We start from the raw sequence: 14074 nt of genomic DNA on the forward strand, positions 1-14074 counted from the left end.
ATTATTTTTAGTGTCTAATTACATGTTATTATACATTAGTATTACATGTTATTATACTAATGTCTAACTTATTTATACCTTAATTGTATACTAGACTTTCTAGTGTCTAATTACATGTTATTATACTTTAATAAATTAGTATATATATGTAATTAATTATTATACTAGACTTATTTAAATACTAGTATCTAATTTATTTCTATATTTGATTATGCGTGGTAATAATATTATGATATTTACATATACAACTATCATTAGTCTATTTATATTATAGTATAAGTATATTGTTTTATAAAAATGAACTCATAGTAGTATAATCTTGAATTTAACTATATAAGTTATAGTTATATAACTATTTAAGTATACTAGTATATACGATAAATATATAGATAAATATATATTTTTATAATATATGTACAACATTGGAGTTGGATTTAGAGTCAGAGTCGAAAAGCAAAGTTGGAGTTGGAGCATAAAGTCGGAATTGGAGTCAGTCCAGCGACACCTCCAACTCTGACTCTGACTAAAAAATTAAAAAAAAAAATCTAACTCATGACATTAGATGATAGGTTAACAAGTGAAATATAATAAATAGTTTCCAATCATCTTATGCCGCATCATGAGATGATGAGAGAATGATAAGAATTAAGATGATAAGTAACATTACTCTTTATCTTAGGGTAAGAGAGATACCTTTAAGTTTATAAAAAAATATCTTTCAGTTTTTGTTTAAATTTGAAGATTTTGGAGTATAAAAGAAATAGACAGGTAAAATAATCATATAATGTTTATTACTGTTCATATAATTTTTTTTTAACAATATTAAATATATAATAAATATAATATTAATCTTATATTAATAAAACACTCTTAAAAAGCCTGTGCTAAAAGATAGTTGAATAAGTGCAAGATTTGGTGTTGATATGTTACTGAATTATATATCAAATTCTGTAAATTTTCAAAGATAATTTTAGAGGGAGATATCCGAGCATCATTATAGACACGACGACGTTACAGGCCCAGCATGTCGGTGGTATGGAATGTAAACATCCTGTGAAAATTCAAAGAATCTCAGAGGCAACAGAAGAGGCCATGACGGTCGCAGATGTAATTTTGGAAAAATTGGACAGTTTCATTCAATGCAGAGCCCTGCTATAATTATTGAAAAAGTGATCCGAGTTAAACAGTATATTTTATTTTATATATATATATATATATATATATATATATATACTAGCAGTGAATTTACGTGTTTGCCCTATATTAGATTATTTTAAACTATAAACATTTAATATAGAAGAAGAGAATTTAATGATAAAGTCTATAAAAATAATATAACTAATTGTTTAAGTAAACTATAATTGTTTAAGGTCTCTGATAATAGATTTAAACAAACTATACGTTTAAGCAAGTCTGGAAAGTGAATATTACATAATTGTTTCTTTCGTTACTGAAAGTAGAGTCTAAAACGACTAAATATTACTAAATATTACTTAGTAGTAAAATAATAGTAAAAGAGGTATAATTACAGAATTATAATTTAAAAATATTTTAATTTTATAATATTTTTTATTCAACTGTTATGTCTCATTTTTTAAAATCCAATAATTATTTAATCCAAAATTACATTTCTATTATTTACAAACTTTCTTATTAATATTCATAAAATTTTTATTTTATTTTATTTTTCAAGCATCTTTTAGAGTATAAGTTTATATACAATATTATTTTTAATGAGTATGTACTCTATTTTATCAAATTCTTTAATTCAAATTTCAATTTTTAAAATTTTCAATATTTCAATAATTGATTATGTATAATTATATAGGTAAAACTGTAAATATTGATGTAATTTTTCAAATGGCAAATGTATTTTGATTGAAAATTTCAACATTTTAATAATTGATTACGTATAATTATATAGGTAAAACTATAAATATTGATATAAGTATTTACATATAGAACTAAATTTGTTGGTAAAATTTTATGAGCAATTTTATAGCAATTTTGTAAAAAAAATTTTTTTTGATAAATATGCATATATAACTAATAAGATATAACATCTAATTATGTCGGAATGTTAGTTTATAAGTTCACAACTTTAAGAAATTGATATTGCTTGATGATAAAAATAAACTCAAAGAGCAAAAGAATGTTAAATTTTATAAAATTAAATTTATTTTTAATTAAATTATATGATTATATTGATCGATTCAATTAATTTTATTCTATATTATGCAATAAGAATAAATTCTGAGGTTTTTAATTCAAATATAAATAACAAAAGGAAAAAAAATTACTTAGTAGTAACATAGTAGTAAAAGAGGTATAATTACAGAATTATAATTTAAAAAAATTTTAATTTTATAATATTTTTTATTTAACTGTTATGTCTCATTTTTTAAAATCCAATAATTATTTAATCCAAAACTACATTTCTATTATTCACAAACTTTCTTATTAATATTCACAAAATTTTTATTTCATTTTATTTTTCAAGCATCTTTTAGAGTATAAGTTTATATATAATATTATTTTTAATGATTATGTACTCTATTTTATCAAATTATTTAATTCAAATTTCAATTTTTAAAATTTTCAATATTTCAATAAATGATTACGTATAATTATATGACTAAACTGTAAATATTGATGTAGTTTTTCAAATGATAAATGTATTTTGTTTATTTTGGAATTATAAAAGAAACAAACTTATAGTTTATAGTCAATTAAGACAAGTGTAACTAATTAAATAAAATATTGTTAGTGAATGTTTTAAGCAATTTTATTTCATTAAATAAAATATAGTATTATTTTTATATGATTTATCTTAAAATATGTTTGGATGTAAATGTGAGATGAGATCGTTTTTTTTTTTTTGGAAAGATAAATGTAGTAGATTCTCTTTTATATAGAAGCTGCTATATTTGTAAAAGACTAAATAATCTACAGTGCAAGATTTCAGGAAAATTCTTCTTAAAATGTAGTATTATTTTTAAATTAATTCGAAATTATAATTTAAAACAGCTCAAAGTTCATGCAAAATAATTATTGAATAAATGACATTAAATAAATGACTTAAAAGATGTTAAAATCAAAGAAGCAAAAAAGATTATTTGAGTTATTAATTTACAGTATGAAACTAAAAAGTTAAAGGATTCATACTTTCGGCACTTTTATATGTAGCTAGTTGTTGGGATATCTTGTTTCCACTTTCAACTTCACGGAGCTCAAACTATGTAAAAAATTCAGCAATGTAATATTCTAGTAAAGATAAAAGCAAAGTTGTAAAAAAAAAAAAAAAGAATTTACTAATATTTAATATTTTTCAGATGAGGAATTGTAAATTACAGGAACATATATATATTTTTTTGAGTAATTTTGTAGGAAAAAAACTTTTTTTCCTAATTTTCCTCTCTCTTGTAGCCGATTCTCCTGCACGGCCAGTTCTCCTCCAGCGTAGCCCGGCGCCGCCGAGCCCAGGCCATGATCACCGCCACCACCGGCGTGTTCCCCTCACGCCGACGAGCATCCCTGCCACCTCCATCGTTCCCCACGCACAGCCATGGTTCTCCCCCGGGGAAAGAGAACCGAAATGGGTTTCTCCCATTTATGTGATCTCGCGCCGCCGTGCGCGGCTACCGAAGCTCACGACCACCACCGAGGAGTCCCTCTCAAGGCCGCGACCAACCCAGCCACCATTGAAGTCCCCCACGCGCAGCCCTCCCTCTCTCCTACGGAAATGGAACTGAAATGGGTTTGACCCATTTGTGCCATCTTACGCCGCCGTACGTGGCCACCGAAGCTCACGACCACCACCGAGGAGTCCCCCTCAAGGCGGCGACCAACCCAACCACCGTGGAAGTCCCCCACGCGCAGCCCTCCCTCTCCCCCATGGAAAGTGAACCGAAATGGGTTTCACCCATTTGTTTCATCGAATCTGCAGCCGTAGGCAGCCACCGAGGCCACCGCACCTCCACCAGTTGACACCAACGACAACCTCTAGGAGACCCAGCCATCACGAGGTTTCGTTTCCCTCTCCGTCGCACACTGTGATTTGCACCCAGAAACCCATTTGAGGTGTAGAAAGAAAAAAAACATGCGAGAAACAAAACCAAGATGCAGAAGCTAGAGATGAGTTTGTAAATCTGAAGAGAATTGCGTACCAACGGCGAGAAGAAATCTGAAGAGCACGGGAAATTTTTTTTCTTCATCAAGTTGAGTTTGTAAATTGTTCTGTAAATGTGAATCTGGAAAAGCAAGAGATGTTGAAATCCATCTCTTGTATGTAAAGGTCAGATATTTTATGTGTCGCATGACGAAATGCTAACTGAACGGAGAAGAGTAAAATTTGAATTGAGAATAAAGGAATTTCATGGAAGGCAACGAGAAAAAGCAACAATAAGAAAAGAGAGTGCTGGACGGTACTATTCACTACTGTTGATCTTATACACGCTTTTAAGTATTAGGAAGATATATATATTTTAATTATTATAAATATTTAAAAAAAAATAAAAAATTTATAACATCATTAAAAAAAAAAAATTTTAATTATTAAATAAAAAAATTCATTTAAGTCACTATTTAAATCCTGAATTCGAAATCCAAATCATTTCTGTTCAACATAATACTGAAAAACAGGAAAGAAAACGAAAGAAAACAGTAGGCCCAAGTAATTTCAATAGTAATGTGATGTCAAAATAATAATATTCCTATGACCCTAGACGCAACTTGTCATCTTCTAATCAATGAACCCACCTCACTCCGGCAACCTGCTCAAAGAGAACAACCTTAACACTCTCCCTCTCTCTCTCTCTCTCTCTCTCTCTCGCTTACTAGAGTCATCAGCACAGACCCATCATGACACGGTGACCAGGTTCGTCGAGGAACTCTGAAAATCTCCGTTAATATATGCAAAACTTAATTGTATTGACTGGTCTGGGATTGATTATCAGTTCATTCATCACTGCATACTCCTTACCATTCCACGAAATTTCGTGGAATTTTAATGAATCTTGTGTTTTTTCCTTCACTTTTTTAGAGGTGGACCTTTACATTAATTGCTGGGTTTTTACTTGTTTGGTGGACCTGATCCTGTCTATTCTTTAACATTCAACGAGCTTTCGGGCAATTTTAACGAGTTTTGGGGGTTTTTTTTGTCTATTACGTAGAGGTGGAGCTTTATCTTCTCCTCTCTTTTATTTTTTTTTTCTTTCTCTAAATTCTGACCAATCCTATCCTTGTGTGGTTCATTGTTGAAGACTTAACTACTGGTTTTTTGCTTTTTGTTGTTCCTTGATCCCGAAGAGCCTTTAATTCTATTTTTTGTACTTTTATTTTTGAAATCAACCTTGCCTTTATCAATACCCTTATGAATGATTTCATTTTCATTTATATATCATAAATTGTTAGCATACTTACTGGTCGGACGCCATTATCTTAATGTAAAGTATGATCCTGGACATTATCACCGCCCTGATTGTCTCTGAGAACAGATATTACGCCGAAGATTAGCTGATCAGAAAAGAAATTGTGCAGTTCCTCGGTGGTGGAGAAGGTGAGCTTCATCTTCCTGTAACATTTTGAATCGTATATTTATTTAAGTGATTTTTTGCATTTTTTTATGCTTTCTTTATTCCTAATTTAGGATAGCAATAAGCGGATCGGTGTCGATTGTTATCCTCGATGGCAGAGTTAGTTGGGCCAAGGTTGTACAGTTGCTGTAATTGCAGAAACCATGTAGCCCTTCACGATGATGTCATTTCTAAATCTTTTCAGGTGAGAACCTAATGTTGGTTTTGCTGTGTCTTTAAGCTTTTAGTTTTTATATGCTTTTGTATGTGTATCAGTTGACTATTTTACCGACCGAGAATTCATTAAGTGGCTGTAAACAATGATATGGTGAAGATGAATCAAATCTAGAGTGAAGATAACTCTTATTTAACTGATGAATGATCTGGTTTGTATTATTGTGCTCCATGAAGCGGAGGTTGTTTGCACTTATCCATGTCTGTAATTAGATCATTTTGTATGTGAGTTGGCTATGCTGCTATGCCAAAACTCGATCCACATTTTTCATTTTTATGTTGTAGGGGAGAAATGGTCGAGCGTTCCTGTTCTCCCACGCGATGAACATTACGGTGGGACCAAAAGAGGACAGGCACCTCATGACAGGTCTTCACACTGTAGCTGATGTCTCCTGCTGTGATTGTCGTGTGGTACTTGGTTGGAAGTATGAAAGAGCCTATGAGGAAACTCAGAAATACAAGGAAGGGAAGTTCATACTTGAGAAGTCGAGAATAGTCAAGGAAAACTGGTAGCACCAATGAAGTTTTCGTCTCATTTATCCTTATGCCAGTTTAAGAGTATTGAATTTGATGCCTCGACGTGGATTATCTTGTCCAGAACATACTGATCAATTGAAGATGCTAAATTATTGTTCCTTGCTGTGCATTCTCCTTGTGTTTTCTCTGTAAATTGTATTTAGAGATCATCAATTATGTGGTTGATAAATCTGTGATTCATTGTGGTTGGATTTCAATTGAATACATAGAACCATTGTAATCTAGACGTGTCTCTGTCATGGATCAAGAACACTGAGCATAATATGTTTGAAAAAATCTATGTATCATTCTTCTAGTCATCATACTCTCAAAGTGACATTAAATGATTGGTATACAAGTGAAACATAACAAATAGTCTCCAATCATTTAATACCACATCATATGATGGTAGGTAGCATTACTCATAATTGAATAGACATATGGTTTCCAGTCAATTTATGAGGTTTTCAGTCTACCGATTTTTCCATATAGAAAGACAGTAATGATTTTTTTATTTGTATGATACTTAAATTATGTTACGACAGAACTCATGACATACCATGGTAATGTAAAACCCATGATATGCTTTTCTTCAGGTCAAATTTGGAAATTACATTACCGTGTTGTAGAGCTTTTTGATATGCTTATCTTCAATTTAAATGTGGTCAGAGCTCAAGTTGGGGCAAATCATCCTATGTGACTGACAAGAGTATATGATGATGAATGCATGGAAAAAGCATCCGAGGGTATGGTATTTTTCTTCATCCCTAACACAACTTATAGATACTTTAAAAATAAGAGGAATGATATATACAAGTCTCAAATGCATAAGTCTCGTGCAATCTCGTGCAAGCCCTTTATAAAAAACAAGCCCTTTATAAAAAAGTAGACTCCACCATGAAAAAGTGTGAAAAATTCATTTTTTCTTGATGTGTCCACATTTTTATAAAAGGTTTATACAAGACTTGTATACGTGGAACTTGTACCTAGCATTATTAGCACATCTTAAAACGTGAATATGTTGCTAATTGGATGATCTGAAGATACTGATCTCCAGTCAATAAGCTGATTTTTAAATTGGGACAGAACTATGACGGGAATGTTTCTGCGCAGAGCTCCTGGGTATATATCACATCGTGTTTTAACTGAAGAAAAAAATTACCTCAGATCTCTGTAAAATTTCAAAGAACAGCACTTGTGAAATTTTGATTCACAGCTGCTGTTTCATTCTAGTGGGTTTGATTGAGAGCTCCAAATGATCGTCTTTGCTACCAGGGGATGGGTCCTTTTGCTTTTGGTGTTTATGAAGAGCCGGAATAGTAACTGGGGTGCAAAACGGCAGTTATCAATTCTGGTGCAATGCTACAACAATAATTCTCCTTGATGGCTATGCTTTTAGCAACATAATAAAATGCAGCATTTCAGTTTTAAGAGTGCTTGTTGAATTAAATGGTGGGTGGTAAGGGTAACCATCAAGCAGCTGTAGCCTGCTAGAGTGATGTGGGTCATGACACTGAGGTGGGAAAGAAATTCCACTGAGGACCACATCCTGTGTTCATTCCAAGCAAACGCAAGCATAAAGGTCTCACAGCACCTTGATGTTAACAGAAAGCAGTAAACAGTAGCTTTCAACTTTAGGTTCTGAAAAGTCAGCATCGTTGTCGTCAAGTAAACTACATTTCAAGTTTCGATTCAAGTAAACCGAGTGTAAGAAAAATTGAGAAAGGAGATAGGTGGGGTGGGGGATTGCTCCTCTCACAGCTTTATGGAAAATGAACACAATATATCAAATTGATTGACATCTTAAAAAAATGATTCTCCATGTATTGCCACAGAGTGAGAGAGAAAAAGGCTATCATCAAAAATGAGGAAAAAGAATCATAGCAAAAAACAACAAAAACAAAAACAAAAAATCGCATAGATCAAATGACAGATATTTTCTTCTTTGCCGTCCACCTCGTTTTGGCATTTTCTATTGCTTCCTCCCTCATCCTCTGGAGTTCAATTAAACGTTGGTGATACTGCGTATCAATCGCATCCAGCTCCAGCTTCAGCTCATCACACTGATCCTTGTCTGCCAGAGATAGTGAACATATGCTCGACAAGCTGAAGTCTTTTGACATACCAGAACATGAATTAATAAAGGAGGTTGCAGATTTTTGTGCAGTCTCGTTATGCTCGCCATGATCATAAACTCTATACTCTGAATTAAACCCACCACACCGTTTTGAACCTTTATAGGATCCATCACAACTGAAATTATCGGACTCTAAACCACCACTATCATTAGAGACATCTGAAGCCATTGAGACACCATACTCGGCAGATATATCTGAAACAGTTGATTCTTGATTGTCTTCATCTTCCACACGTGGGAGACCATGGTGCTCAAAAACTGCATCTGCAGAAGCATCTACTGTCCCAGAATTTCCCCCAATCTGAAGTACAGTAGAATCACCAACTGAACTATTTGATTGAGATGAACAATTCCCAAAACAAGCTTTCCATCCAGGTACAAGCTTTGTTATCAAGTTGTCAATTAACTCAGAAATGACGGCCACATCTTCTTTTGACAGATCAAGTTGCTCAACCATCTCCTCAGCTATTAATATTGTAGTATCGGAATCAAGATAAAATGCAAAATGGATGTTTCTCACCTGAGCTGTTAAAACAAGAACAATATATAGTTAATGCTAGAAGGGAAAGAAAGTAAATTATTCAGCAGCGCATTTACTTACCATGGGGATCAGCAATGCGAAGAGTAAATGAAATTGTATTGTCATCATTTTTCTCCCCTCTTAACTTAAATTCATTATTCTCAGTAAACCTCTGAAATTCTGGAGTAGAACAGTCAGAAGTTTTCATACTACAGCCAACAGAACCCTTGTTAGAGTCTATATCCATGGCATGAGATTCAGGCTGTTGTGAGTTCACCAATGTGGGCAAATTATTGGACAACAGCAGCGAATCACAATTGAGATCCTTCGGATTTCCAGTTGCAAGGAATGGATCTTTCAACAGCTCCATTGCTGGCAATCTCATGGATGCTGGAACTAGACACTTCTCTATGAACTGCTTGACTTGAGGGTCATTCACTTTACTGAGAGAAGCAGGCCTAATGCCCTATAGGAAAGGAATGTCAAAAAGGAAAAAAAGCACAACAGCCATTTTTAAGAAAAGCATGAATGAGACATATTGCAGGTAGTTGCCAACTTACAGAGGTGACTTTCTTGTATATTTGAGCTGGATTTTTGCATTCACCATATGGATATTCACAGGTAACCATTTCTAACATGCACATGCCAAAAGAATATATGTCGACAAGATCATTGTATTCCTCTTCATAAAGCTCGGGAGCCATAAATTCAGGAGTGCCTGTGCAAAAAAGAAAAAAAGATAACAAACTGCAATTTACACAGTTAGGCCAAAGTCATAACACTTTCAGAGAAAGGGATGTCCATACCAATAACACTTCGGGCAGTAGGCTGCTTCAAGACAGTTGCCAATCCAAGATCTCCAATTTTAACTTTTCCATTGTTACCATTAACAAATATGTTGTCACATTTCAGGTCTCTATGGATAATTGGAGGATTGTGGCCATGCAAATAGCTTAAACCTTGAAGAACCTGCCTAGCCCAATTCTTGATGGCCTTCATATCAACATTCCTATGCTTCTTTCGATATCTAGAACACAATGAAACCATGTATGCTATAAGTTATCATTGAACCCAAAAAGAAGTGAAAGAAAATATGGCTAACAGTACAAAAAAACTCACTGTCTCAAACTCCCAGAAGTGAACAACTCTGTTATTAGGTTGACGGTCTTGCTCTTATCATCAACCCAAGAATTATAGAACTTGATAATATTTTCGTGTTTCAAAGATTTCAGCAGATGAACCTCCGAATATAATCTTTCCAGCTGCTCTGGTGACTGCAATACATCATCAATGTTCACTTGGTTCCAAGCAACTTCTATTCCATCAACTTCATCAAATGCCTTGTATCTACAAATAACAAGGGAACCACAGGACAATTTTTTTAAAAAAATAAAAACAAATTTTCTAGTTTGGAAAACCACCGACTTTAGAAACTAACTACTACAACCACAAAGAAAAGAATTGATTAAGATAGGTTCTAAGAACCATACACAGTCTTAAAAGCTCCTCTCCCCAAGACTTCGTTATACTGAAAGAATAAAAGCAATAGAAATAAACGTTATCTCACAAAATCAAATAGAATAAACAATTTGACTCAACACAGCATGCAAGATACTAACAATGCCATGGGAGTTGAGACCATATGACTACAAGTAATCACAATATCCCTGCTGACATAAAATTTTCATATTAAAAATTTAAAATCTACGACAATTAATGGAAACAAAACAAAAAGGACTCTTCCATCTGAATTGGATTTCCCAAAATCAAGATTGTTTAATCCATTAATTTTCATTTTATATAGACTACTATAAAGATTTACCAAATAATTTGAAAAAAAAAAAAAGAAGAGAGAAATAAAAAGCTAACAATATTATATTGTGAGTAGCCAAGGCAGGGATTATTACCGACGAAAGCACGCGTAAAACAGAGTTGGATTTTTTTTTTAAAGTGTTTGAAATACATTATTTGATTAAAGACGTATACTCATCAAAACCCAAAAATCTTAATGCAAATTACTAGCAAAATGGATGTGGTATCAAATCCAGCTAAATTTTTAAAAGAAAAACTACCACTAGAAACATAAAGTGCGGTTTGGTTGCTCAGAAAATAAGGGAAAAGATCATGTACCAAGTAGTCCGCTCAACTAAGCCAAACGAATAATTGGCCATGGAAAATTGAAACAACGAAATCAGAAAATCCATAATTTTACGTTCTTTTCTTTGCCTAATAATTTTATTGGAAAAAGGGACAGATGTTGAATTCAAAACCTAACATTACCCATACCCGCACGTATCTTCCGGTAGGATCTTTCTCCACAACATCACCGTCCTGAGCCTCGAATTTCGGACCCGCACCAAAGTCCATTGCCAGAGAAAGACGACGAATTGCAACGCGAACAGAAAAAAGAACGAGAATCGAGAAGACAACGGGCGAAACGCTATCAAAGGATCTGGATCCTGAGTCCAAAAAGACGAAGAAGAAAAAGAAGAGGCTTTTCCGAGAATGCTTCACAGGCCACCAAATACGAATCGAAAGCTGATTTTCGGAAGCGAGATCGGCACCCGACGAGCTGCAGCGACGAAAACGACTTCGATTCCATGGCCCTGCAGAGCCGCTGAGCGATTAGGTCACACGTCTTTATACTAATCCCAGATTCGTCCATCCAACTATTATCTGCATGTTTCAACGCACCAATCAAACCCTAGAGATCGATTTGAGAGGGTGTAGGGATTTATAATTTTATATCGAACCTCAAAAGATGGGAATCAGATTATGAACCGGGTAAGGACGAATCGAGCGATTCAAAAAATTGATGATAAGTTTAACTGTTTAAGGAAAATGATATCACGCCTGAATTTGCCCACTCAATTAGATATTTTATTTTATTTTTAATATTTTTTTATTTAATAATTAAGAAAATAATTATGAATGTATTAATATTTTTTGTTTTTTTTTTAATATTTAAAAATATTTAAAATAAAAAATAAATAAAAAATTACAAATTGCTTTAGAGGGATCAAACCTAAGCAGGCATGGCATTGGTAGGTAGAACTACCCTAATTTTAAATGAAATATCTAAAGATTATATTTAATGCAATTCAAACATTTTATATTATCTATAAAAGTGTATAAAATATAAATTTATTGGCTCGTTTTAATAAAAATATTTTACCAATCTAAATAAGTTTAATAAATATATAATTAATGTATTTAATCTCAATAGTCGATATTTTTTTACCTTATAGGCAAAAAATATAAAAGTCATTAAGTTATAAACACATGATAAATATAGTATTTTATGCACAATCATAAATTTAATATAAAATACTCATTCATTTTCTTAATTTTTTGTTCAACTAAAAAAATAAAGAACTACATTTTTTATTTTCAATTTTTCTGTTATTTTTATTAAATACAATGATGAAAAAGGTAATATATGTTTAGTAATATCATATTTTTGAAAAAAAAATTAAAGAAAAATCCAATTGTTAGATAACTTTAAAACAAATACAATTTTGAATCGATTGAAATGAGTTCAAATCAGTTAGAATTGATCTAAATCCATCAATTGAAGCAGTTTAGTCAAAAATTCAAAATATTCACTAAAATCAGTTCAATTTTGACCCATTTAATTTAAATCGACATCAATCGAATCGTTTTTTGAATTATATACACAGAGTTGGGTAAGGTGAAAGCGGACGCACCGTAAAAGTAGTTGAAAGAGAGGTGTCCCAAATGGATGAACAGCTCCGAATCCTAATCATATTCATCAACGGCTTCTTCAAAACTTTTATTTTACGGAAGATGTATTTGGATATTGGATTATAAAATCATGGAAAAATCTATATATTATCTTTTTATCATCGTCATCACCATATTTTTTTGGTTATTGTTTCGGGCAAAATATAAAATGGATAAATTTATTGTGTTTCCAAATTTCGCATATTCTTTGAGTTTTGTAATAATTCTAAGATTTGGCAATGATATAATGACTATATTACAACTTCAAATTAGATAATACCTAATTTATTTCACTTCAATTCAAAATTATGGTCAAAGAAATAGCTTAAAATAAATTAAAAAATATATTTTTTTAACACTCAATTATAGTATAGTTTTTTAATTTTTTAATTTTAATTTTAATTTTGTTTTATTCTTGCTAAACTAAATTAATTATTCTACTTATCATCCATACACCACATATTTGGTAAGGGAAAAAGTAAAAATAAAAAATAAAAACAAAAATAAAAATAAAAAAATAAAAAATCATGTGTAATATGTAGTGTAGAGATTACGAGTAGAGTTTTTCTTCAATATAAATACTTAGAAACTACTCAATTATATGAGCAGTGCCATGAACAATACATCATAATATCATATTGCCTCCCAATTTTTTATCTCGTTCATATATCATCATTCATTAAGTTGGAGGGATTGCATTAAAACATATGTTGTGAGGAGATGAGAAAACCTGGGGAGCGGTCTGGCTGCTACCCCTCGTAAGCAGCCATCTAATGTTTGTGTGCCACATAAGTATTTTATAGTGTTTAATCTACGCTTGCATACACCTGATCAGAGACCCATACAGCCCCTTCCTCACTCTTCGTCTTCCATGCCATCCCAACCCAAACGAAATCCCACCCCACACTCATCTCCGATGGCGCTCGACCCAGATGGTGGCAAGAACGGAGCTCGACCCAGTTCCACCACCACCATTCTTTTGCTCACCATCTCCGTCGCCCAAAACTTCCATCGCCTGCCATGTTTTCTTTGATTTGCCATCAAATATTGTTGCGAAAAAAAAAATCCAAGCAGTGCTCATCGATATCCATACCCATAGAGGACAACGAGTTTGACATTCATAGAGAGCATGGGGGTTTTCTAGGCGTGGTCGTGTCAGTGAGGGGGGCATTGCTGGGTTTTGGTCAGATAGTGGTTGTGCAAGAGTGGATTATGGTTTGCAATATTTCTTGGTGACTCACGAGTTTTTTATTTCTTTTCCAAACCAGCATTTTACATTTCAAACATGAAAGTCTATGGATACATTCATGATCTATAAATCTAAAAATGAAAAAGATTACACATACAAGC

General features: G+C 32.6%; 2 protein-coding genes across 5 annotated transcripts; one reads left to right on the forward strand and one right to left on the reverse strand.

Moving 5' to 3' along the window:
* Positions 1-4742: 4742 nt before the first annotated feature.
* Positions 4743-6643, forward strand: LOC109021699 (protein yippee-like At4g27745). 3 transcript variants are annotated; one of them, XM_019004391.2, is made up of 4 exons: positions 4743-4876; positions 5413-5557; positions 5648-5778; positions 6093-6643. In XM_019004391.2, exons 3-4 carry the CDS (start codon positions 5686-5688, stop codon positions 6318-6320), a joined length of 321 nt encoding a protein of 106 aa, XP_018859936.1. In that variant the 5' UTR covers positions 4743-4876; positions 5413-5557; positions 5648-5685; the 3' UTR covers positions 6321-6643. The 3 variants fall into 3 exon arrangements, with proteins under 3 accessions (XP_018859936.1, XP_035541482.1, XP_018859935.1); XM_035685589.1 differs by having other exon boundaries at positions 5451-5557; XM_019004390.2 differs by having other exon boundaries at positions 5496-5557.
* A 1442-nt stretch (positions 6644-8085) lies between these two features.
* LOC109021716 (serine/threonine-protein kinase WNK8-like) lies at positions 8086-11834 on the reverse strand. Of its 2 annotated transcripts, XM_019004414.2 has the most exons (7): positions 11267-11834; positions 10471-10508; positions 10100-10327; positions 9787-10007; positions 9541-9698; positions 9062-9446; positions 8086-8985 (listed from the first exon to the last, which is right to left on the reverse strand). In XM_019004414.2, the coding sequence occupies exons 1-7, from the start codon at positions 11345-11347 to the stop codon at positions 8246-8248; spliced, it is 1851 nt and encodes a 616-aa protein (XP_018859959.1). In that variant the 5' UTR covers positions 11348-11834; the 3' UTR covers positions 8086-8245. The 2 variants fall into 2 exon arrangements, with proteins under 2 accessions (XP_018859959.1, XP_018859960.1); XM_019004415.2 differs by lacking the exon at positions 10471-10508 and having other exon boundaries at positions 11267-11809.
* Positions 11835-14074: the final 2240 nt, after the last annotated feature.

Source organism: Juglans regia, chromosome 2 (assembly GCF_001411555.2).
Source record: "Juglans regia cultivar Chandler chromosome 2, Walnut 2.0, whole genome shotgun sequence".
In the NCBI taxonomy this organism is placed as follows: domain Eukaryota; kingdom Viridiplantae; phylum Streptophyta; class Magnoliopsida; order Fagales; family Juglandaceae; genus Juglans; species Juglans regia.